At 26.6% G+C, this 26,431-nt stretch overlaps 5 protein-coding genes and 1 non-coding gene across 6 annotated transcripts; 1 reads left to right on the top strand and 5 right to left on the bottom strand.

The window, feature by feature from the left end:
- The first annotated feature begins 1,382 nt into the window (after positions 1-1,382).
- Positions 1,383-4,386, top strand: LOC112598792 (methionine aminopeptidase 2). Its single transcript, XM_025345409.1, has 8 exons — positions 1,383-1,707; positions 1,763-1,975; positions 2,547-2,689; positions 2,754-2,991; positions 3,054-3,148; positions 3,205-3,346; positions 3,797-4,102; positions 4,186-4,386. Exons 1-8 carry the CDS (start codon positions 1,554-1,556, stop codon positions 4,305-4,307), a joined length of 1,413 nt encoding a protein of 470 aa, XP_025201194.1. The 5' UTR covers positions 1,383-1,553; the 3' UTR covers positions 4,308-4,386.
- A 109-nt stretch (positions 4,387-4,495) lies between these two features.
- LOC112598744 (ubiquitin-like protein 4A) lies at positions 4,496-7,211 on the bottom strand. The gene is made up of 3 exons (XM_025345327.1): positions 6,816-7,211; positions 4,924-5,029; positions 4,496-4,836 (listed from the first exon to the last, which is right to left on the bottom strand). Exons 1-3 carry the CDS (start codon positions 6,861-6,863, stop codon positions 4,571-4,573), a joined length of 420 nt encoding a protein of 139 aa, XP_025201112.1. The 5' UTR covers positions 6,864-7,211; the 3' UTR covers positions 4,496-4,570.
- Positions 5,412-6,809, bottom strand: LOC112598742 (presenilin homolog). The gene has a single exon (XM_025345326.1). It carries the CDS (start codon positions 6,679-6,681, stop codon positions 5,482-5,484), a length of 1,200 nt encoding a protein of 399 aa, XP_025201111.1. The 5' UTR covers positions 6,682-6,809; the 3' UTR covers positions 5,412-5,481.
- Positions 7,212-9,986: 2,775 nt separating the features above from the next.
- On the bottom strand, positions 9,987-14,929 carry LOC112599246. Its single transcript, XM_025346064.1, has 4 exons — positions 14,915-14,929; positions 12,385-12,537; positions 10,578-10,772; positions 9,987-10,082 (listed from the first exon to the last, which is right to left on the bottom strand). The coding sequence occupies exons 1-4, from the start codon at positions 14,927-14,929 to the stop codon at positions 9,987-9,989; spliced, it is 459 nt and encodes a 152-aa protein (XP_025201849.1).
- On the bottom strand, positions 14,644-14,715 carry Trnad-guc. Its single transcript has one exon. It is a non-coding gene; the product is annotated as a tRNA-Asp (tRNA).
- Positions 14,930-17,239: 2,310 nt separating the features above from the next.
- On the bottom strand, positions 17,240-23,571 carry LOC112598996 (protein brunelleschi). Its single transcript, XM_025345690.1, has 19 exons — positions 23,387-23,571; positions 23,189-23,315; positions 22,899-23,090; positions 22,502-22,782; positions 22,228-22,444; positions 22,044-22,158; positions 21,837-21,972; positions 20,580-20,720; positions 19,995-20,464; positions 19,710-19,935; positions 19,334-19,635; positions 19,049-19,275; positions 18,833-18,947; positions 18,670-18,739; positions 18,375-18,517; positions 18,163-18,319; positions 17,897-18,089; positions 17,584-17,828; positions 17,240-17,504 (listed from the first exon to the last, which is right to left on the bottom strand). Exons 2-19 carry the CDS (start codon positions 23,307-23,309, stop codon positions 17,358-17,360), a joined length of 3,498 nt encoding a protein of 1,165 aa, XP_025201475.1. The 5' UTR covers positions 23,310-23,315; positions 23,387-23,571; the 3' UTR covers positions 17,240-17,357.
- Positions 23,572-26,431: the final 2,860 nt, after the last annotated feature.

Raw genomic sequence — 26,431 nt, 5'->3', positions numbered from 1 at the left:
CGTAGGTACGTAAATATCCTTTTTACTGTAAATAATTGAATTTATGATTTTTTTTTTGAAAATGTTTATGAATTTATATTAAATTCAAATTCAAATGAGTAATTTTTAAAGTTCTTTAACTTTATGTAGGTACCTCCTAGGTATTAATTATAGTCCATAATTTGTTTAAATATATGGGTACTATATCTGATAATTTGAAAATTATAGTATATAATATTGATATTTACTTATGAGGGCCCAGCGCCGGATTGAGACTTTTAGGCCCACCGAGATTTTAAATTTCTATCGGCCCATTCATAGGTAAAGATTTGATTTTATTACATATGATAAGCAACGAAGACTTCAACCCAAGTATTTAATAATTTGGGAGTTTTTGAAAATATCCCTCTCCTATCCGAAATCGGCTATGGGGCCCATTTGACAAAAATTTTTTATCTCTTATTTTATTTATACTCCAAGCAAAAAAACTTTTCTTTTTTTTTATTCACTTGAAGTTGGTCAGTTGATGTGCATTATTTCATGATAGTTTCTCTGTAGCAAGTTTACAAATTACCCAACATACATTGTATTAAATTACCTCTTATACAAGCAGAGGTAATTTTTTTTACTTATCTTTATACTGCATATAAAAAAAAATACTAAATAAAAATATGAACTTATATATTTATAAAATGCCTAAATTTGGTTTATCATTGATAAGTAAGTTTAAAACTGGAAATATGCAACAATATATATGCTAATACATTATATCTTTATTTTAAAATAAAAACCTTTCTAGGCTTGTATGAGACTATGTCTTAGAATTCAAGAATTGTATAATAATTTTACGAGTTTAATAAGTACCTATCTACTAGAGATAAATGAGTAGGTATACTATATTATAGATTAAATAGATATGTAGGTATACTACATTATAGAATATATTGTTTAATCTATGACTTAATATTTGAGTATATTAACTGAATATTACATACATTTTATATTTTATGTAAAACGTTTATCAAACATTAATCTCTTAAAATTAAATTAATTTTTATTCCATTCTACTATTGTCTATTTGCAAATGTTTATATATATATATTACCTAGAGGCTCAGAAATAACTCGTTCGAATTTGTATAAAGGCGTATCAAAAATTTACAATAATAAACACGATTTAAGATATTTTAGTTCATATTGTTCATAACATAATATATTATATACATATCTTAATTCTTAGTAATTCGTGGTAAAAAAAAAAGGAAGTTTTCATACACAAAAAAAAAAGTTATTGTCTTTATAATATGTCCATGTGGGTATCACTGTGTTTAATGATAACCTTGTTAGACTAAATACACTGATAACCGGTAAAATAACCTAAAAAAAACAAATGTTTTATCAAATACGACAAGTTTCGAGTGGTGTATACTGTATTAAATATTTGAAATCAGTCGTTCCGAATGGTTTTATGTTCTATACGTATTATATAGTAGTCTGATTGTCACGAAATTAGAATTAAGAACTTTGCTCTTTAATTAGCAATTATTGATTTTTGAAATCGTCACGTACAGAGAAATGGCTGCGGTATTGGACGACGTTGGAAAGTCTAATGTATCAAAAAAGACTGAAGAAGTATTCGATGATGACGAACTAGAAGAAGATGTCGGAGATGAACCGACAACCACAAAGAAGAAGAGAAAGCGAAGGAAGAAGAAGACACAAACTAACGGTAAGTGTTATAAAACAATTTTAAATTTTTTACATTTTAACATGTGCATATTTAGACGATGGAACAGATACAAAAGAAAAAGATGAAGTAGAAAAAGAAGTAACCAGTGGTGTAACTAATATTAATATGGATGATGAAACTGAAGGTGAAAAGAAAAAGTCCAGACGTCGTACTAAAAAGAAAGAAACCAAAGTTAATGAACCAGAGTCAAAAGAAAAAAAGCAAACTAATCCTCCATCTGTCCCCATACATGAGCTCTTTCCAACAAGTAATTTACTTAAAAGTTATTAATCTTAAAAGAACTTAAAATTTAATTTTTTGTTCATGCTGTTTACAAAATGGTGTAATTTCATTCTTTAGGAGTTAACAGGCTAAGATATTTAGCATTTTTTTTTATAAATTTTTCTTATTATTTTAAAAACTAAAATTTTGTGTGTTACTCATATTTAAAACTAAAAATAATATTTATTAATCTAGTTAACATGATTGAAAACAAATGTTTGAACTTAATACCTAATCATACAGTAGATAAAAGTGGTGTGATCTCGTAATCATGGTCTGATGATTGTTATTTATTCTATAGTGTTTAAAGATAAGATTAATCTTATGTTAACACTACATGGTATCTCATAATATTTCACAAATTTAAAATGTTTGCCCAAAAAATGTATGTTTTAAATTCTCAAATATTTTTGAAAGCTGTACATAAATTGATTTAATTGGTAATAATTATTACTCGTCTTTAAAAACCATTAATTAAAATAAATGAAAATATTGATAATTAATACCTATTCATCTTGTAACTAACTAATTAGTTTGTATTAACTACTTTATCACAGGCGAGTATCCAGTTGGTCAAGAAGTTGAATATGATGGTCGTATGGGTAAACAGCGAATAACAAGTGAAGAAAAACGAGCAATAGAAAGTTCAAAATATGATGATTACAATGATGCCAGACGGGCAGCTGAAGCTCATAGACAAGTAAATTTATTTATCAATTATTTGTTGTTTAATTCTTATTTTAATATTAATTTTCATGTATTAGGTACGAAAACATATTCAAAGCTGGGTAAAACCCGGTATGACTATGATTGAAATTTGTGAAGAGCTAGAACGCTGTTCAAGAGCTTTAATTGGCGAAGATGGACTTAAAGCTGGTCTAGCTTTTCCCACGGGGTGTTCAAGAAATAATTGTGCAGCACATTATACTCCTAATGCAGGCGATCCTACAGTCTTATTATATGATGACGTTACCAAAATTGATTTCGGCACACACGTAAATGGTGAAGTTAACATTTTCTTCTTTTTTAAACTTTATGTCTAATATATTTATTTTTATTTTTAGGCCGTATAATTGATTGTGCATTTACTTTAACTTTTAATCCCAAGTATGATAAACTTGTAGAAGCTGTTAGGGATGCAACTAATACAGGAATAAAAGTAAACTTTGAAGATTAACATTTATTAAATTATTTAACTTATTAACAATTTATTAGGCTGCTGGTATTGATGTTAAACTTTGTGAAGTTGGTGAAGCAATTCAAGAAGTGATGGAATCTTATGAAGTTGAGCTTGATGGTAAAACATATCCTGTTAAGTCAATCAGAAATCTCAATGGCCATTCAATTGATGCATATAGTAAATAAAAAATTAATGTTTATTATTTTAAATCATAATAAGATATTTTAGCCCATCATATATTATTTTGGTTAATTTTTTTTTTTTTTTTAATACTATTATACTAAAATAGCTTCTATACTTCAATAAGTAGTCCCAATTAATGTTGGGATTTGAAATAAAAAAATAGATTTCAAAGGATATTGCTTATGTTCTTAGTAATAGATAAATGTTGTAATATAAAGTGGTCTTAAAAAAAAAAATTATAACATTTACCTTTCCTTAAAATCTTAATATTGCTTTCTAACTGATTATTTAAATATAACTGTAAAATACCAATCATGACCATGGTAATCCAATTAACAGTGAAGTAAACATCACTGTTCTCTTATTTTAAGTTAACAGTTAGTAAATTCTTGATAACTCAGTTTTATATTACTTGTTTTTTTTTTTTTTTTTTTTTTTTTGTAGGAATACACGCAGGAAAAACTGTACCAATTGTTAAAGGTGGTGAAGGTACTATGATGGAGGAGAACGAGTTCTATGCTATTGAAACGTTTGGTTCCACAGGACGAGGAATTGTCCGTGATGATATGGATACATCGCATTACATGAAGAACTTTGATGCTCCATATGTACCACTACGTCTTCAAGCATCACAAAAGTTACTTGGTACTGTCAATAAGAACTTCGGTACATTGGCATTTTGTAAACGCTGGTTAGATAGGTTGGGTGCAACTAAATATCAAATGGCATTAAAAGATCTATGTGATAAAGGCATGTTTTTATATTTGTCTAAAAAAAATTTAAGTCATATTATGTACTTTATTATTAACTCTATAAAATATTTATTTGTACAGGAATTCTTGACGCTTATCCACCATTATGTGATATCAAAGGATGTTACACAGCACAATTTGAACACACAATTGTACTTAGACCGACATGTAAGGAAATTATAAGCAAAGGAGATGATTATTAACTCTATTAATAATTTGAGTCAATACAAATATTATGTTGCCAATGATATAACAAATACATTGTTATTTTAAAATGTCAACTTTTTGATGACCAATAAATGAAAAAATTTAATATTACGAATTATAGTATTATAAAACCCTATACAAAAAATTGCTGAACTACAAATCAATATTATAATATTATCAATAATATGTGGATAAAAATAAGTTTATTACTTAATTTATAATGTTTCCTCGTTTTTTTTTACACATGCTTTGACAGTTATTATTGACTCTTCTGTTGTTCATTGTTGGTCAACAATGATTCTGCCATACGCTCATAGTCATCTAAGCTGAACTGTGTAAGAGAACGGTCAAATTCTTTCATGAATTCTTTTAATACCTTGACTGTATCTTCTGTGCTATAATGTTCTCGTACATGCTTAGTGATCATTTCTTCTAATTCATCAGGCTTAATAATTTGCTGTTTAACAATTAAGTTCAATCTAGTACCGTCCTTTATTTGTGGATAATCAACTAATGATTTTTCATCTATAATTAAAAATAAAAGGTTAACATAATATAATAAACAATATATAAATATTATATATTGTAAAATTAAAGTTTTAATATAATTACCACATAAAGGACGACCGGTAAGCAATAATCTTTGATCTTTAACAGGAACCTTAAGTGCTTCAAATACATGATTTTTTAGTTCTGCTATTGTCATTTCACTCTGTACCTAAAAATGAATTTTTCGCATTAAAATGCAATTAAAAAAATTAACTGAATCACAGAACTACTAGATAATTGACAATTAAAAATATCTATATGGATTAATCATATAATTTGAAATTATTTGTGGTATAATTAACTAATAAAATTAATGATGTCATCCAAGATTTGAACTAAATTATATTATTTATTTTTTTTTGTTTATTTAATTACCACAATAAGCTTAAAAATAACTCAATGCAATTGTGCATAACTTAGGAACAAAATAGTATACAGAAAAATAATAATTTTTAATAATTAATCATTTATTTAAAATATTATTTAAATTGCATATTATTATACTTAGTAAATATAAAAAAAAAAAATTATAAAAGTATTTTTTGGATAGTAACTGTTATTATTTATAATACATATATTTTAGTTATACAATAATATGAAGAATAAATTAATGAATTAAAATCATATGAAAACTTGTTGCGAGGCTAGCATATCTGCAAATGGTTTTACAAGTCCACGAGTAGCAAAATAAAACACAAGTCCAAAAGTTATTGATATTGGTAAAGCGGGCAAAGCTCGTCTAAATATAGCTAATAATAATAGTGTTAAGCACAATCCAATAAGTATAGCCACAAAACATGCTAATGTGGTATTCCAGTCTCCATAAGATGACGCTTTGCCCACTAAAACGCTGTAGAATATGAAATCTCCTAATCCGAGTTTGACACCTTTATCGTCTTCATCCATTAATCTTCTACAAACTCTAACTTCTTCAGTTTGAGGCTGTTGGTGTTCTTCGACCCATGTCCTGGTAAATCCGTTTTGACTGTCTGTAGCACTATCTACACTATCTGAACGGTTCATCATGTATACAACCGTAGATGAATAGATTAGTGCCGGAAATATTTGTTCATTACGCTCCTCAGCCAATTCGACAAGTATGCGCAAAGGTCCTCGTGGAGTAAGGACAGCAACCAAGTCCCAAATAGATATGACAAATAACACAACCCAAGTGGTCCATTCAGGCATATATTTAATAAACACGAGTGCCATGAGAGCAGCAATAAATATCAAATAGGATTGCTGGAGTCGCAATGGACCTTTCCAGTGTATACACACCATGCCTAGCATACCAATGTTCCAGATTATCAAAAAAAATGTTATATAATCCATGGGAATGTTATACGTGTGTAAGATTTCCTCGATGTACAGACAAGTGAACATAGACAAGAGAAGCAACGATGACATTATGAGCCAACCATGTATTAATTTATAGCACCGATATTTGTACAACGCAATTAGGAACACTGTCATAACGATGACAACAGATATCAATATCAGCGAATTAGCCACGGCATTCAACACTTTAGTCGAAGGCTCAGGACTGGTCTCGTGGAATGGTGTATACACCAAGTACACGTCTTTGACATTGTAGAACGACACTGAGTTTATTGTGGCCACTACAACCAACATGCACATTGACACAGGCACAAACAGTTTAATGACATGTTCGGCGCCGTACTTGAGAGTTTCCTCTTCCTGTGCCGTCAACGAGTCGCGGCGCGACGTTTCCCTGGGGGCAGTGGCGGCCATCAGTGGAACTGTTTCTTTAGGTGTCGGCGACTTGCTACTACTGCTACTCCTGCTACTGCTTTCGCGCATCAATAATACACACTAACGAAGGGTGACGTCAAAGTATAAACCCCAATCTACGCACACAGATCTAAGCGCGTTTTCTCACTTCCTCAACAATGTAACAGAAAATAACGTATCGTTTAAAAAGCGCCTATACTCACGTCGAATGAACATTCCTGTCCATTAAGTATCTTGATGTTGATTTTCATTGTTTCGTGGACTATGTAACAATCACTGCATTTAAACTGCAAATCAATACTTGATGTATATATGAGGAAATGCCGTCGATCTCAGAACGTCATGTCGTGGACATTCGAGGTTTCGCGTTGCTGCCAAGTTGAAAATACACGATTCGAGCGATAGAATGAGATTCAATCACGACAATTCCGAAATTTTTATTGAAATCGGAATAGGTAAAAACACCGCTCGTAGCCGTAGCGGCTGGCTGTCAAGACTCGAGTCGTGATTTCGTCAACGAGAAATAGGTGATATGAAATTATGAAATTAAACAATAGGTACAGACTTACAGTGCGTCAGTGAAAACGATCATGCAGGATGCATGCATCAGCTACTATTCTATATGATTTAATCGATAATTGTATAGTATACAAAAAGCAAGGATGTTGTATAAATTTTAGGACTCTACTAAGCAGCGGCAAATTTAAATCTGTTAAACATCGTACATACGTATTCATCGTACACATTTTAGAATTTTAATAAAATATAAAGTATTTATTTATAAATATCGTCAATTGATCTTGTTGAATCACATTTTAACGTTTCGTTTCAAATAAATAGACAACATAGTCATAGTTTATTTTTACAAAGCGTTACCAATATTACAATTTTTAACTAAGAATAAGCAAGAAATATAATCTCGCAGTTAATAAATAATTTTAATTAAAAATCTGATATTTTACTTTATCGTCACTTTTAAATTCGTAAAATAATAGGATTCGGTTTTATATGTAGATATTTTTTTTATTTTTTTTGAGTACTTGTGATTTGCTAATTTTGATAAATTAGTTTACTTTTATTATTATTATTAATAATCCTCGGTAAAAAGCTTACTTTTATCATACCTATTTCTACTTATTTTACAATAAATATATATTTCTACATAACTTTGTGTTTTTTGAAATCATACAAACTAGATGAATACGTTTTCATACGTGTTTGTCTTTAAATCTTCAAGACCAACATTTTCAAAGCGATATTGATTAATGATATTCTGTACTATACTACTGTTACGTGTGTAAAATATTAGTTTTAGCTGAACTATCTGAACTATATTTTCTAGTAAAGTGGTATTACAACATAATATACAACGAATTAACGACCACCAAATACGAAAAATAAAATAAGCTAAGAAAACAAAAATATAATTGAAAATTTATTATTAATATTTTCAAGTATAAAATAAGTCATTAAAATACTATAAACTATATAAATAGTATATAAACCATTATGAGAGCTAACTTCACCCAGTCTCTCAACTTAATCCAACCGATCAAAATATACGCAATATTTTACAAATTGATAGTAAATTGTTATTTATATCCAAAAAATATATCATTAAAATTTTACGAAAAAAAAAATAATAAATAATATAAAAAACATATTCATACTAAAGGGCGGGTCATAAATTGTTTTCAGCGTTTTAACTTAAAACTTTTAAGTTTTAGCTGTGTGTGAATCTGTAAATGACTCTATCCCTATATTTAATTTTGCTATAAAAATTACTCCAGTCAGTACAACCCTCTCCTCGCCACACCCCAAATCGCAATCAACTAATTTAAATGCCTAATATATAGTTATATATACCTATGCTCGTTAAGTACCTATGTTAATAGCTATATACATACATACCTACTCGTAATCATATAATAGGGACACGTTTATTAATATTTACAATGTAAGGTAGGTATCTATACTTAAATATGCGTAAGTACAGCGTTTATTATTTACCTACTAAATACATATCGAATAATAAATTATACGCAATATGTATATGTATCTGTTACGGTAAATGATGTTAAATGGAAATTAACGTTATTCACCGGTTATTAACGTTATTTACCAAATATACAGGTAATTATCGTTATAAACTGGATAATCACGTTAATGACCAAATACACAGGTAATTGATGTTATAAATCAGATAAGCGCATGAATCTCAAATACAACAATTTGAAAAATTATGTAAGTACCCAGATATTTTTAAAAATAGAATAAATGCATTATTATTTTTTATTTATTTTTACAAGTTTTACTCCCATGACATTTAATATAACATAATTTTTCAGCCCCAAGGTAGGCACAATGCTTATTGTTATTACAGCTAGTCTTGCAATGACAACGCTGGTACCTTCGAGGGCTCGCAACCGAATTATTACTAGCTACTTCCCTCAGTGACAACTGTCTACCATCTGCTAATTTTATCACATTGTCCATGTCTAATAGATTTTATTTGCTAACAGCTATTTTTGGAATGTGAAATAATATTTTTAGAAAACTATATTCCGTATTTATAAAATAATAAAACAAATTTTAATTTTAATAGTATATTTTTTCATTAAGAATTAACTTACAGAGTTTGTATAAATCATGTTCAACTTGAGTGACAACTGATAGTATATTTTGCATAGAACTACGAGCTCTATCAACGTTTGGTATAAATACACATACAGTTAAGCCTATTTCAAGCTGAGGAAACTTTTCTTTAGAAAATTTCATCATTTCCTCTCCTTGTTTTTCTAAATTTTTTTTTGAATTTTTACATGCAATACAAATATTTTCTTGACAATCATCAAAAAAATATTTAAAATAATTTTCAAATATTTATATTTTAGTTTTATTTTTGTTATATTTAAAATTCGGAAATTTATCGTTAAATAATTAAAAAATATTTAAGTACCAAGTTCCGAATTTTTTTCTGCGATTTCTATGATTTAATATCCGATTTTGTCTTCTTTGATGATTAGTTCTTTGGTTATTTTTTTAAATCTTCCGCAATAACCTCTTTTATTTTATAATCAGATCAAAATTTCCCAAATCATACGGTTATTAACGTTATTCACTAGAAAATAACGATAATTCCCACATTCGTAGGTAAATAACGTTAATAACCGGCGAATAACGTTAATTTCTGATATAACATCATTTACCGTAACATATCTATTAATAAAGGTTAAATTAGCTGTGTATTAATCAATTAACTTTTAATGAGAAAAAAATACATTTTACATAAAAATATTTTGGACAATTGAAGTGTATTAATAAATGCATATTTAATAATATACCTAACTTAGAATTATGAAATTTCTTCATGGTTATTTTGATTGATTAGAAAACTTTCCTAGCTGTCCACACTGATACATAAGTGATAAGTGAGGGTGAACCATCAAAGGTCCATATTCTCCGTTTGCCTGTTTACAAAAAGATTTTATTTTTAGTGACACAACTACACAAGGATACGCAATGAATATACTTATAATTATTTTATATACATTGGAACATAATATCAGTACTTATAATTTGCAGACTACAGACACTACCTACAGTATAAATTTATCTGGGCCGAGTCTAAGAGGACCGTATATAAAATTCAACACCAAAGATTGTATAAATAAATAGAGATTTCTATTTATTATAAATTATAATGATCAAATGATCAATTAGTTAAATTAAAATCATAATCATTACCTACATAATCGTATAGAAACAAAAGACATTGACTAATGAAAATTGAAATGCATGATTTAAATTAAGTACATTACATCCAGATCCCTGTAGAGAATATTACCTATACGACTGGCTATATAATATAACTACATATTATATAACATAATATAATCTATTCACTATTGTCTATATGTCATAAGCTCATAATAAAATAATATGTACATTTTTTTTTCACTCACTTGTTTTTCGTACACTTGTTTTTCATCTACAGTCATATTATCCCAACTATCTAAAATAATTTTTCGAACGAAGTCTGTGGGAAGTTCGGGCTGTGTCCAATGATATAAGTTCATAGTCTTTTTTATATAGATCCGTTTTGCTTCACTTTGAGTCCAGGTAGAGTGATGTGGTCTTTTATTTGGTTTATTTGTCTGCTGTATTTAAAACATAAATAACGACTAAAAATATTTTATTTTTTTTTTAACAAATATAAGATACCTAAAAAAATGTTTTAAATAAAATATAATCATTTAGTTAAAAACATAATCTATACCAGCGATTTTTAATCTTTTATATATTATCGATCCCTGATAAAAGATTATTAGAAATTGTGGACCCTCTCATCAATTTGTTTTCGAATACCTTTTTTTTTTACGAAACATCTCAAGTTATCATAACCAAAATTATAATAATTATTATACATTAAAAATTACATAAGTAGACATAATATAAAACATATATTATACATTTATAGTTATTTTTATTACACTTAATTTTTCATAAAAAAGTTGTATTAATTATTTTATTTTTAATATTCTTTAAGTTTAAGTTTTATTTACTTAATTCAGTGGCGCAACCAGGATTTATTTAAGAGGGGTGGGGGGTCCAAAAAAATGTATTTATCTACAGTTTTTCTATTCTTTTCCTTAAATAATACATACATTTTATTGCTTAATAAACAAAATTATATTATTTAATATACATATTTTTTAAATTTTTAAATTTATATTTACAATGTATGTCAATAATTATTATTATTATACCAGTTAAATTATGATTTAGTCATTAGACATTAGTCTTAATATTGATTTTATCTATACATCGAATTCGACGTGTAATTAACAAAATATCAATTAATTAATAATCAATCTAACTAATAAAATTTGATGAAAATTTCAGGGTAACTTTAAAAAATAAAAATAAATACTATGACATAAGTCAAGAGAGGATCCAGACCCGGGGTCCACCCTCTGAGTTCGCCACTGACTTAATGCGATGGTTGGTGTTGCATTTAAGTCGCAGTAAATAAACGACTACCGAATAAGGTGTTGTACGACTGTATATTTTGTATATGAATAAGAAAAACTGATAAATAAATTTTAATAATAAAATTATTGATAGTGTAGAATCTACTCTTATAGGCTATAGTATTTAACACTGTAGATACATAATTATATCAAATTCCATTATATTTCGTCATCGGTGTAATATAGAGAAGATAGGTCTATCTGTTATATAATAAGATATATAGGTAATTAATGAAAAAAAAAATAAAAAATAAAAATCCAACAATATTATTTTAATAATGCCCTCATGTCACGTATTGAAGTATGACGTACCTATGTTATGTGTTAAGATTGTCGCAGACCTCTGACTCAAATATCATGGACCCCTACATAGGGGGGGGGGGAGGCGAAGATCACAGGTTAAGAATCGCTGATCTATACGTCATTTTTATAATAATACATTATACTTGTTTATAAATATACTGTCTTTCAAGTAAACCGTGTACTATGGTTTGTTGACGCGAAGACTATTATTATTACTATTTTAAAGTTACAAAGGTATAGTAATTTTAACTTTATCGATCACTATAATAAATGTGGTGATGTCGTAATGGCCATAGTCTACTTTCTACTTAAAAATAATAATATATTTCAGTAGAAATAATGGAATGAATACTCTAATAATTAATAAAATAAGTATAGTACTACCTAGTCTAAACTATGTAAAATTATAGATAAATGTTAACAAAAATGTTCTTACTTTACGCATATTGGGTCGAACAGGAAAGTTAGCGAAAGCTATGGATCCAGGAACAAAATTATCTGGAAGGTTAAAATGTTTCGAATCTTCAGACTTTTTATAAGGTAAAAGTTTTTGAAGTTGTTCGGGAGTCATTTCAGGTGACGGATAGTTCTAGATTAAAGAAAAGTATTAAAAACTATAAAATAATTTATTTTAACTAAGATAATAATATATTAATTTGTACTAAGTACTTCAAGAGGATTTGAAACATAAATTTTGTAAATAGTTTTATACTAGTTAATTTTTATATATTAAATCATTATAAATGCATCATATTGTATATTTATAGCCATGAAGGAAAATTGATTAATTTTCATTACGTTATACCAATCGGTTAAATGATGCGATTTTTAATGATAAAAAAAAATACACTATAAAAGGAAATAAAAAAAATTACCTTACCCCCATTTTTAAGATTCTTATCGTGTATTAGGTATATCAATCAGTAGAAACTTAAGTAGTTAAAAAGAAAATTAATGTTTTTAAAGCAGAAAATAAAACAGTTCATTAAGAAAAGAAGTCTGTTATCACCTTTTGAAGCAGTAAAAATGCTTAAAATTTTGATTTAAATATCTTTTTTAGTACGAAAGTGAATTAAGTTAGTTCTTTGAAGAGATCAAAAAAAAAAATGTACTCTAGTTTTCTAAACAAATAGAAAAAAAAATTTGAAATAAAATTAATTATGTAATTTTGATGTAGGTACCTACTTAATTCAAAATCGAAAACCATAGATAGGTATTTGACATTTTCACCCAATTAAACAATTATTGTCTATACATGGTATAATTTTAAAAATATACCAATTGATTTTTTTCAACTATTAACAGACATTTAATATTTACTACTTATTTTTAAAAATTGATTAAAATATAAATGTATATATAAAAAATATTAATTATACATAAACTCAATTTTTTATAAAAGCATTTGTAGTCATAAAAGTTAACTATTAATTATTATGTTCACCTTAAAAAACTGGACACCATTATAGATGAGATAACTGATCAAAATGTCTACGCTATGCATTACTTTAAAAAAATATCCCTATGTTTTATAATCTATATATACACTTATTTTACAACTAGTGGCACCGGTGAAGAAACAGATATCTCCACTTTTTTTAAATTGATTAGAAGAAACAAATAGCCAAATAATTGAATTTCTAATAGAGATAAAAATATTATAAAAACATATTTTAATTTTCCGAAGACTCCAAATCAAGAGCTAACTCTACTTGTATATATTTAGATATTTTAAATTATCTTAAATACATTAAATATTAATAAGAAAAAATAAAAAACACATGGAGATACCTCGTTATTGCACCGAAATGACATTTTTATTTTAAATTTTGACCTAACAACAATTATTTAATGTCAAAATATAATCACAAATAAAACAAAACTGTGCAACTTAAAAAAATATTTATCATAAACCATGTTTTACAACATAGTATAGAGAAAAACAATATTATTTTGATTTATAGTAATAAAAATAAAAATCATTAAAAAATATGAAGATACTAGGTTACTGCATCGAACTCTATAACCAGACATATCAATTTCTATAATACCTATTAGCTTAACTATTACCTGGTTATTGCATCTAAATGTTGACAAAAACATGCATTTTGGAAAAAATAGAGATATTTCAGATATATGGTTCTTGTACCAAATCTTCCAGACCCTTTTTGTATAGTTAATATTCATATCCATCAGTCAATAGTTATCATCATTATAGTATGGGGGTTAGTATAAAATAAGAAATTGACGCGGTTCCGCGTAATATTCCGTTTGAATTCAAACGGCCTTTACGCTGAAAACCGCGGAACGACTTCTCTATCCAACCGCCAGCGACGACGGACGACGCCGACGCACGACAACGGCGTCGGAACGTCTTGACCGCCGATACGATACCGCGAACGGCGCGAACCTTTCCGACGACCGGAGTGAGTTTTTTCCAGACACCGTACGCGGTAACGTCACGAGCGAGATCCCTCTCCGTTGACTGTCACAGTAAACTTATTTTACACCTGGACAATTTCACAACATTGTCACCACCGACTATCTTGGTTTTTCGTTAACAAAACTTGTTTGTTCGTTTTCACATCAATAAACCGGCGAAGACCGATTTTTACCGAAAAAAGGAATTGTGTTATTATTTTGCTACCTCTACACCCAACCGTCCCATTCCACCTCCAGGTACGCATCAAATTGGCTCCCCGGCGGGGAATCGAACCCCGGTCTCCCGCGTGACAGGCGGGGATACTTACCACTATACTACCGAGGACATCCTATGACTCCTCATGCTTCCTATCACTTGTGTTTTCATTCGAATTAAAAAAATTATTGGAGAATTCTTAACTATAGAATTAATGATCTATAAATAATAACTTGTTTTCAATTGAGTGATTTTTATTGACTGTACCTCGCTACCTTAAATCTAAAATATGCTACTGTATTTATAATGTTATTATATTTGGTATTACCATTTTATTGTTCATATTGTTTAGATTGAAAATGTTTGTTGACGTAAGTTCATAAAAAAAAAAAAAAAAAATTGTAAGAAATACAATTATATTTTTATGTCAATGATGAATATTAATAACATCGAAATTTGTTTTTACATTACCTACTATAGTGATACATAATTTTCTATGCCATCTACTGCCACAGATGACAGACGTATTGATCTATGCATAGAGGTGCGTTAATTAAAAATAAAAGATTATTAATTTAGCTTTTTAATCTCATGAAATCTCGAACATTGAACACAAGAGTACACAATTTTGTGTAAAGATACAGAAAATATTCATAAATAACTATTTAATCACACTGTCCAGTGTCCGTAATCCATAGTCCATACCGAAGTAAGATAGCTTTCTCAACAAAAAAAATACTGGTAGGTACGATTACTTGAGTTGCGCAACGAATTGTACGTTTTTTCACTGAATACTCATTTAATCACAACTCAGACTTACTAATCAAATTTGGTTAATTCAACATACTTGGCTGATATTTTGTCAAAATTAAATTTATCAATATAAAATAAAATGACCAGTTGTCACGGTTATGACAAAATTCAAATTTAAAAAAATAGAATTAAATTTTGGGTAGTGTTTTTTCTCAACATAAAATTCATAGTTTTACTTTGTTAAAAGAATATTTACAATCAATTGAAGGTAATATTGAAGAATTTAATGAAATATATAAAGAAATGAGCAACATTTAAATTAAATACTGTAGTCATTAAAAAAATATTTTACGGAGAGTAAAGATATACAATTTATCGAATCATACATTGGGTTAAAAATCCAATTTTAATCAAAAATAAACTTGAAGAACTTTGCAACTGAGTATGGAGAATTTATTGAAATAACCCCTGATTCTATTTCAACTTTTATTTCTTTAAAAACTTAATTCTGGCTAAAAAAGCTATACTATAGTCTATAACACTTCTTTTTGCTACCACGTATTTATGTGAAACTGGAATTTTATTATAACATCATGAACAAAAATTAAAAGTAATAAATATTTAAATTTAATATATCATAATTAACAGGGGTAAAAAAATTCTTGTAATTCTACTAAAATATAATTTTTCTCTTGTAATTGGCATTTTTTTAATATTTGAAATATAGTAAAATAAATACAATTAACGACCACAATTACTTTGAAATACTGGTAATATTGGGCTATATTGATATCCAACTGTCAACCAGTCATAATACATCATTAAACTATAATGCATATTTTTATATTTTAATCAAGTTATGAGTTGATTTCTGATGCCAGATTCAGTTCTGAATAATCAACAACTAAATTCACAAGTAACAAAGTAAAACCAAAAAATTACATAATATAGTAGTAAATAGTATATGGGACTAGCTTTAACTCTTCCAGTGCCAAGTGCAAGAATTATTTTGGTGTCCCTCTGATCAAATTTTAATTTTGACACCATTCACGCGCTCTTCAGATTATTTTCTGTGTTGCCGCATGTGTTAATTGTATCTAAAACTGGTCTAGATAGTATACAATTTCCTCCACCCAAATAAAACATATTTACAAAATATTATAATATAATTATGATGAAAAAATACATAAAGTATAAACCCAAATTTTGATTTTAATAAAAAATAAATATATTTAATATAATAAAACAATCATAATTTATAATTATTATTGACAAAAATAAATATTTGGTATTCATTATAATAATATAATATAATATATCTATTTAAAAATAAATAACATTTGAACACAATTAAAAATTTAATCATTAAGTAATATAACTATATTATATATCATTGATTAAATATACAATATGAATATTTAATCAACATAAATGAATGATAAACAATAAAAAAAATTAAAATACTAACATAGTAAAATTAAAAAAAATTATATTTTGTTTTAGAATAAAGTTGACTGGTCTTAAAAAAGCATAATAATTGAACTTTAATAATAATGAACATTATTAAAATTAGCAAGGCTAATGGAATTTACTTTGGTCATTCATTTTAAATAGTTATACCAGGTTTAGGTTATTATTTTTAATGATGAAAGGTATAAATGTTCTATGTGGTACATTTAAAATAAACTCTTGATGTATTAATAAATTTAGATAAATGACAATTTAAGAATATTGATTTATCTTCAAAAATAATTTCATTGACACATAATAATGTAAAATAATAATTTTTTTAATTTCCTTCATAATTAGTGCTTTTTTTATTTTGTACACATAGATTTTATAACAGAGAACAAAATAATCATTAACAAATTAAAGCAAAGATTTATTAATTAAAAATATTATACCATGGCAGTAAATATTATAAGTCTTAAATTGACAACTATTTTCTTAACCTCAATTAATAATTTTTAAATTAAGCAATGAAATATAAATATATGGATAAATATTATATTTATTATTTATTCAGCAGTAATATCCAACTGTAATGGAGGTATTAATTTCCATATATGTTGCTTTAATGTTTGACACTGCAAATTCAATTTGTATTGACCTGGGTAGAAAAATATTACCCCACATTCATGATATAACCTATCATGTTTGTTAACCTATATTTAATAATTTAAAAATGTAAAATTGTTTTAAATGTTCAATTTATGTATTTATTAACTTAATTGTTGTACTCACTCTAGTTGTATGAGTCTTAGTTGATCCAGTAGTAGCTAATCTATTTCCTAATTGACTATTTGTAGTTCCATTCTGATAGTCCTGGTAAAAATTCAGTTCCAATGTAACGTCATCCAATGGAGACATAAGAGAATTGTGTACCCAAATTTGTAGCTTTAGTTGTTGACCAACAGGATATTGAGATGTTTCCGATAATAGCTTTTCATCACACTCACTTACAATTTTTTCTTCATTTAAATTTATTTCTAGTAAAATTATAAATATATTATAATATTATAGATTTGATTTACAAACATTTAGTTTAATAAATTACCCCAATAAATAGGTGATGTGCAAACAATATCAAGCATTTGAGGACACAGTGTAAGACCGTATAATTTTGCAACACCCCATCTGGGTGGTAAATCATCATATGAATTAACTGACCATCTTAACAAAACTTGTTCAGCTATATGTTTGTTGCATTGGGATACCATATCAGCTTGTCCTTCTTCACTACTACTAACCTAAAACAAAAACTTATTTTAATATAAAAATACATTAAATACAGATTATTATTTATAAAAAATGTCAGTAAACCTGTTCTAAACTATGAATTAAAAATCTATCAACAGGTACTGGAATTCTGTAAGATTCTTTTTCTTCCATTAAAATGCTTTTATTTGTTGCATATTTAAGTTCCATTTCTTGATTAGTGACATTTACAACATCAAGTACCAAATAAAATTGAGAACCCCTAAAATACAAAGATATTAATTACATTTGTAAATAAAATAATACAATATACTCACGTTTCTGCTTGTAAGACATCCCATCCAGTTACTAATACAGAATTGAATATATTTAAAGATAAAAGACATGAAATTATCCTGCAATAACCAGCAGCCATACCTTCACCTCCGGCATATTTTATTTTAATATTAAATTCAATTACCTAAAGTTAAAGATGTTTATTATTGATTTTAAAAATGTATTATAATTAAAACAATAATTATGGATTATTATAAAATGATATAGATATAATTTATAAATGTATTGATTTAAATTAAATTTTTAGTAATAAATCATAAATAAAATAAATATTACTTTTAAAGATGTTATATCAGTTGGACTTCTATATCTTGAACAATTTGAATTTAAACTGCTTTCTCCTGATCTGAAAAATATACAATAATTTTTAAAGTACATATGTGTATTAAAATTCAATAGATTTATAAAAATTAAAAAGTAAATCTTGAAATGAATTTACCGAAAAGATGAAGCAGTCATAGGAGACAATCTTTCATTTCTTTGTTTAGGACTATGTAATGAAGGATATGAACTCGGACCAGATATAGTTAAACTACTTTTCAAACTATTTAGTTCTATTACAATAAAAATAACAATAATAAATACAATTTTTAATATAATTAAAAAGAACAATTGAATGCATATTAGTTTTATCTTATTTTAATAATAATATTACCTGCCAGTGGATATTGGTTGCTGGAAAGGAAATTTAATGCACCAGTTAAATGAATACCCATAACAATTTCTGATTTAGGAGTTATTGGCAAATAATCTTTTATATTTTCAGTATCAACTTTAATTATGCTATTTTTTAATGAATTTTCAATAGTTGATTCAATTGATATTTCCAAAAGATCAACAGAAATTGATCCGACATTTAATATTTTTAGATTATAATCCAGACTAAAAATTTAAAAAAATAATAACTATTTTAGCAAAGAATATAAAATGTTTTATATACCTTTCACCAGCAAATAATGTAATATTAGATATAGTATCATTTTTTGAGTCTAAAATGAATGCTTCTAGACACGGCATTGACGGGATAACTTGTACATTATATGTTGTTTCTGGTACATTTGGAATATTTTTAAGACGACAATTAGATTTCACTCCTAGCGTATGAGTTGAATAACCATTAATTTCAATGTTCCCCACTTCTTTAGGTATACCAGTTAACACCACATTTTGATAACTAATTTCTGGTGGTAAGTTTATAGAAAATGGAATACTTTCAAAGACAGCGCCATTAGTTAATAGAAGCTAAAATCAAATTACCATTGAACTATTATAGCATTATAATGGTAAAAAAAATAATTAGTAAATAAAACACTTACAATATTAGTTACTTCTAATTCAAAATTTAATGGATTACTGAGTTCTAATATAACTTCACAAGGTTCATTTATTACCCAAACATATTCCATTTTATTACTTTTAATATTATATTTTTCCATTGAGCCAAACTTCAATGGAGTAAATAAAAATGGACCAAAATCTTCTTTAGCTTTAACTAACTTATGTGGCCTTAAGTGAAGTTTTAAATTTTGAACAGAAAAGTTTCTAAAATAGATTATAATATAGTAGATAATTAAATAATTTGTTAAACTGAAATTTCTTACTCAGGTTGTGGTATATTTAAAAGATTTGCTGGAGGTATTACAAGCCCATTATCCAATACAAGAGGAACAGGAGAACCTTCACATTGCGCAGATAATACAGACAGTTGTGTAGCATAAGCACTTCTTTCTACTTTGTCCATCATCCACCACATAGTTTGTAATAAGAATGTACAATGCCTTGTTGCTAAACTAGCGTTTCCAACTCTTTTTGCAGCTAAAACAATTTCATTAACTACTTGTCGCTGTAATTCAGGCCATCCAAATTGCCCTCCAGGTACATAATCATTTGGATCCAAAGATAACTTATGTCCTGGCAACATTTTAAGTAATAACTGATAGCACTGTTCCCATGAGGTATGTGGATTACTAGCAGAAACATATCTTTTTGAAGCCAACCATTGAAAAAATGATGCTTTACGATGAAAACCAATTTCTGAGTATAATTCAGCTAATTTCATTAAACGCTGAATCTGGATATTAAATAATATAAATATATTTTAAACTTATTTATATTAAAATGAATTAATTATAATAAAGTTGATTATTTATTTATTTTTCTAATAATATATTGAAATTTAAAATTACTTTTTCCTCATCAGTCAAAGTCAAGTTTACAGGTAAAACATTTTGTAAAAAATAATGGACATGTATAAAATGATGATGGTCAACAGCTATACGAGCAGCTTTTAGACTTCCTTCGGTTAATACTACTCCAGCATTTAAATACTATAAGATAAACAAATATATTATAAAAGTATACAATTTTGCGTTAGACAAAAACTGAGGAACTGATTATTTTATGGATAAATGAATGTGTGTGTTTTTGTGTAGGAGGGTGTTATGGTTTAGTTAACATAATAATTTAGTAACAAATCACTTCTATGCTTATGTTCATTATATAAATGGTTAGATCACTCAATATTATTTTTATATACAGAGTTCAGCAGTGAAACCGGATTATTTTTGATAGGAATGACAGTCTTTGATCATTATCACCACAACTTGTTATTTAGTAACAATTAACAATGGATTGTTGGGCAGATGAGACATAGGTGAGGATTCTTCATCAGGATATTCATAATTATCTTAACAAAATTTAAATTGTGCATATTTCTTAATCTAGATGATTTTCAATAACAAATCTAATTTTATAAGGATATGCTAAGGAAGCTTAAAGAAATTGATGAATGATGAGACACATTTTCACCTATCAAATTTTACAAAAATTCTAGTTACATTTAAAAGAATGCATAAATTTAAATGTAGGTCATTTGATAAGTGTAGTTTAAAGAAAATAGTTTTTTTTTTTTTGAACAAATGGTAACGTCTTATACTTTATATTTAAATTTACTAAAATAAAAATAAATTCAGTATTTAAAAAATAATTAAATATTGAAATCCTCCCGTTTTAATGCTGAACCCTATATTTAGTTTTATAAATACATCAATGATAATTAATATGGTTTAAGTATCAAAAGGTAGTTTGATAAAATTGTGTATTATTTTATTTTATTAAAAATGTTAAAAAAAAAAAAATTGAAGACCATAAATACTAATTGCAGTTTAGTAAATAATTATTGTTTAATCTATTATTACTTAAAGAAGACGAAATACCTGAATATGTTATTTCAGTCTTACTAACTTATAACAACACAAAACTGGAACTTTTGAACCTAAATATTGGTATACTATATGTTAGTAAGACAAAAATAACATGTGCGTGTATGACGTCATCAAAATTATATGTTTTTAAACTTTTTTTTAACTATCATAAACAGAAAACATCCAACCATTGCTGTCTGTGTTTAATAAATTTATATTTTATTGCAATTCACCACCTACTTTACTATAATGTTTCAAAGCTTCACCATAATTTTTATAAATATCGTCAATGTTAAGTAAATTCTGAGGCAATGAAGATCTGACAACATTATCATCTAATGAAACAAAACCAGCATTTGTGGATAATGGTCTAAATCTATAAATTAAATTTCCAATTACACAAAATATTATACAATACGTTATGAAAAATAACCAGTAAAAACATACTTAAATCTAGAATGACGTTCTTGAAGTGAAGCATTTCTTTGAAAATTTGATTTTGTCAGTTGATTTTGAGGTTGCAATATCATTAATGATGTTGCACATAACCCTTCCAGACAACCTTTAAATAGAATAATAACTATATCTACATACTCAAAATTGACTTTATTTTTTAACTATTTAAAATTACCTCCTAACCAAAGCCAATCATTACAAGAACGTAGTGTATCTATAGCAGTTTGATAGAAATTAAGAGCATCATTTAAAAAACCAGTTTGCAGATTTAAATCAGCCAAATGCTTGGTTACACGTCCCATACAACGTTTTTTATTAGCTCTAGATTCCATGTCTAAGCCAATGATATTACGTTTTTCAAATGGTGCAATTAACAAGGTGGCTTTATCCAACTAAGAAAAAAAATGTAGGTACTAAAAATATGTAGTAAATTTGATAACAATGCATACTTTTTCTTTTGATTTTTCCAGTCGTTTGGCATCTAATACCCAAAATAAAGAGGACAAAAATTCATTTAAATGCATTTCAATTGAAGGATTTGGATCATTATCACTAGCATAATATACATCTCTTGACTTGAAATTTGATGGTGTACTTAATTCTGGAGAGTTTGGAGCATTTACACCAAATATTATACATCTTGAATCATATAGAGTAGATTGATATTTAACTTTTAAGCTCTCATGTAATCTACATATTTCATTTAATTCAATTTGAAGTTTGCATTTAGCTAAAAAAAATATATACATTAATGATGTATATTATTAAATTTTCATGAAAATTATACACAAGATTATTTTGAATAATAAGCATACTATAATATTTAAGTATTGTAAAAATACTTACAAATAGTTATAAGACCCAAAAGGCGTCGATGTGTTTGAAAATCACCCCAATCATTGTTACCAACTGGATACTCTTTGATATATCTTGCTTGAACACATCGTTCTGCACCAGTACCATCTACTAAACGTAACTGGTTTATCCGACATATACGTTCAAAAAGACGATTAAAGTTTTTTGATGACAATTCTTCACCTGAAGACAATTTATTTCTTTTATTAAGGGAACCATAGTCAGTAAAAATAAACAAGTTAAAAACATAAATTAGTATCTTGTACATATAAATTATTTACCCAGATGTTTCACTAGTATAAGTAAAGTACCGTGATCATGCACAGTCATTTCATAGTCAGGATGTGACATGTTTGGGTCTTGTGTTGGAGTCGACAAAATGGCACTAACTGAAGATCTCATTGAATCCTGAAATTCAATACGTATATGCCAATTCAAAACATTAATGATATGACCATTCATAAAATGCGAATGCTCACCTGATTTTGAATCCAATCTTAAACAAAAATAATTGTTGATGGCGAGCACAAAATAGATTTGTTAAAGTAAAATATTGTCATTATCTAAATTGTAGACAATTCAATTCTTCTATATGACAAATAATTTTAATTCTTGATCATATTAATGATCAAAATTGTATTAAATATTTATGATAGTCAAATTTGTTTTCGTATTTCGTTTTTATTTCAAATTTTTTAAATTACTTATCTAATATCTACTCCAAAAAAATAAAACAGATAATAAACTTGATAACAGTAGCCAGTAGATCTGTACTCACTACTCTATAGTACACGTAGTTAATAAATAAATTTAAAAAAAAATATTTAATTATATTGTGTTGTTACACATATCAGTATAACACCATCACAGATATTCAGTAATATAATGTGTATACTTGAGTGACGAATATAATATGGTACTATTATAAATGATATTAATTAAATCTATTCTGTGGTTGTGGCACTTTATCGTATATACTCTATATCGTCGTCATTTATTTAGTACTCTAATGTAAATATAGGTTCCATATTTTGGGAAAAATTAATTTTACAAAATTGAATAAATAACAAAAATGTGGATAAACGAAGACTTTATTGCGAAGAAACTAAATAATTTGAAAATTTCATACATTTTTAAATAGGTACGAAATAATTTATAAACGTACATAATTTAGGTAATTTTTTGTAAATTTCAAACATCAAACGCTTATATAATAAAATCGTGTCTATACGTTTTTAATATGTTTAAACTGCTATAGTGCTATAAGAACAACTTATGTGAAGTCTTCAAACTTTTTAACCAAGTTTGAAATTTTGAATCAACTTAGAAAAGAAAATATAAAAAGCCTAAACTTGGTCTAAATATTTAAAAAATTTTATTGAGTATAAAAAAATGATAACTTAGGAAACAGAAGAATGTTTCAAATTAATACGATTAATATTCTTTAAATAATAACTAAAAATTAAAATCGTTTGAGGAAAAATTGTGATTTTACACATCAATTCCATCAAAATGTTAACTTAAAAATTTTTTTAGTTTTAGGCTCAATTTTTTTTTATTCTAGCATGAATAATTTTTGAAAAACCTTGTATTAAAGTTTCAGGCTTATTAACATTTATATATTTTTATTTTTAGAGAAGATTAAAGAAAATAGAAAATTTTAAACTTCAATGAAAAAAGTCAAAATATTTTGAAAATTATACATAATATGTTTAAAATATGCTATAAATATTTTTAGAAATTTTCAGATAACTATAGATTTATTTTTGATTACAAAAAAATAACAAAATCAATTTTGACAAAAAATAATTAATGATTTTTCTTAGTTATTTTTAGATTTTCTGAGTTATTAAGAAAAACGTTCGACATTTTTACTTTAGCCACCCAAAGGTCAAAGTATTATTGAGATCCACTTTACAACCAAATATGAGATAACGTATTGAAGTTAAATATTTCTATATAAATATTATACTTATATACCTACATCATTTTATTGAATGAGGTATGCTTCATAACTCATAAATAATAACAACCTTAAACCCTCTAAATACAAATAATACAATATAATACTAAAATATGAATTTTTTTTTTTATATATAAGTATATTTACAATCTGTAATAAAATTAAAAAACATTAAGTAAATTTGATATTTTTTTTTTTTTTACAAGGTTTGGAGGCTTGAGTGAAGGGGGCGTCCATTGACACTACTTCAAACTGGTTTTTTTTTTTTTTATTTAGCGAAGTAAATCAGGAGGCCAATTTCGTTTTAGTCGACGGGGAGGGTTGTCCGGGATAGTCTTAGAAGAGAGGTTTGAGATTAGTGGGTTTGGATGATTATTTGTTAATATGAATTTTTACGTAATATATTCGAACATTTTGAAATAAATGTATATTTTTAAATATTTTACTTAAAAGTACATATTAAATGTTTTTTTTTATAAATTTCTTATTCACAGACATATTAATAATAGGTAATCATTATAAGTTATTCTTCAAGAGAAATATGTTTAATGTATTGTTAATCGTAATAAATAAAATAGGTAATGATATTTTTTATATCGGTTGATGGTTATATCATCTAGCAATAGCTAGTGACGAGTTGTTCTTGTTAGTTTTATAATTCAGTACCTATCTAATTTTTTTATAGTTGTAATATTAAAATAATTTTAAATAAAAACTATTGGTTTTTTAAAATTTGTAATTCATAATTTGCAAAATATTAACATGAATATTTAAATATCTTGAGTTTTTAGTTCATAAAAATCCATATCCTAATAAGTATACCGTATACCTAATTTTATAATATTAAGATTTCGATAACGTCGAACCGAATTTATATTGACTCAACATTACCGGATTTCAAGATATATATATATATATTTTACTCCAGAATCCAGATGCATGTCAAAATAAAAAATTACATTTTCAAATGGTAAGAGATAGCTCAATAACACGATACGATAGTTGTTTGAAAATAGCAAAATTAAGCTGAAATTAAACTAAGCAATCGACTTACAGACTTGGATAAACACATACCTATTAATTTGAAGAGTAATAAACTACAGGAAATGTGTTACTTAAATATTTCACTGTTTCAGACATTCAAACATCAGTCATCAATCATTAACTTATATATTATTACAGACATATTATATTTTAATTTTGTATCTATAAATTGCTGCGACGAAGAGTTAATTACGGTCAATATTTATGTAATAATTTAATTAATATTACTTTTAGTCAATATTAACACCAAAACGTCCAAAACAACAATGTTATTTAGTTATTATGACATGACATATTAAATTTTATAATTTCTTATTTAATAAATGTCTAATGTTGTGTTATAACTTATTATAACTTATAAGTTATAAATGTTATAATATCAAGAGGGATACATCTTGGTTTATGGTTAAAAAAAAACTTAAAGCTTAAAAATTAAAATATGTTGTGATAACGTGATGGTGCGACACTGTTAGCATTGTTAGCAATAAAATGCACACAAATCCCGTCCTCGGGCAAA

The sequence above is a fragment of the Melanaphis sacchari genome, unplaced genomic scaffold (assembly GCF_002803265.2).
Source record: "Melanaphis sacchari strain LSU unplaced genomic scaffold, SCAv2.0 Contig4_pilon_pilon, whole genome shotgun sequence".
Classification (NCBI taxonomy): Eukaryota; Metazoa; Arthropoda; class Insecta; order Hemiptera; family Aphididae; genus Melanaphis; species Melanaphis sacchari.
Note: the sequence above shows the minus strand (reverse complement) of the source record. Positions and strands in the feature narration are given on the sequence as shown.

Coding starts and splice junctions, on each gene's coding strand:
- LOC112598996 (XM_025345690.1), bottom strand. CDS start 23,309: ATGAGATCTTCAGTTAGTGCCATTTTGTCGACTCCAACACAAGACCCA. Junction 21,973..22,043: donor GAACGTCATTCTAGATTTAA/GTATGTTTTTAC, acceptor TTTAATTTATAG/ATTTAGACCATTATCCACAA. Junction 17,829..17,896: donor CACATCACCTATTTATTGGG/GTAATTTATTAA, acceptor TAATTTTACTAG/AAATAAATTTAAATGAAGAA.
- LOC112598744 (XM_025345327.1), bottom strand. CDS start 6,863: ATGAAAATCAACATCAAGATACTTAATGGACAGGAATGTTCATTCGAC. Junction 5,030..6,815: donor GACAGGAATGTTCATTCGAC/GTGAGTATAGGC, acceptor ATTCATTTTTAG/GTACAGAGTGAAATGACAAT. Junction 4,837..4,923: donor TACCGGTCGTCCTTTATGTG/GTAATTATATTA, acceptor TTTTAATTATAG/ATGAAAAATCATTAGTTGAT.
- LOC112599246 (XM_025346064.1), bottom strand. Junction 10,773..12,384: donor TTCGACCCAATATGCGTAAA/GTAAGAACATTT, acceptor TTTTAAATACAG/CAGACAAATAAACCAAATAA. Junction 10,083..10,577: donor AACAAGTGTACGAAAAACAA/GTGAGTGAAAAA, acceptor TTTTGTAAACAG/GCAAACGGAGAATATGGACC.
- LOC112598792 (XM_025345409.1), top strand. CDS start 1,554: ATGGCTGCGGTATTGGACGACGTTGGAAAGTCTAATGTATCAAAAAAG. Junction 2,690..2,753: donor CAGCTGAAGCTCATAGACAA/GTAAATTTATTT, acceptor TTCATGTATTAG/GTACGAAAACATATTCAAAG. Junction 3,347..3,796: donor CCATTCAATTGATGCATATA/GTAAATAAAAAA, acceptor TTTTTTTTGTAG/GAATACACGCAGGAAAAACT.
- LOC112598742 (XM_025345326.1), bottom strand. CDS start 6,681: ATGCGCGAAAGCAGTAGCAGGAGTAGCAGTAGTAGCAAGTCGCCGACA.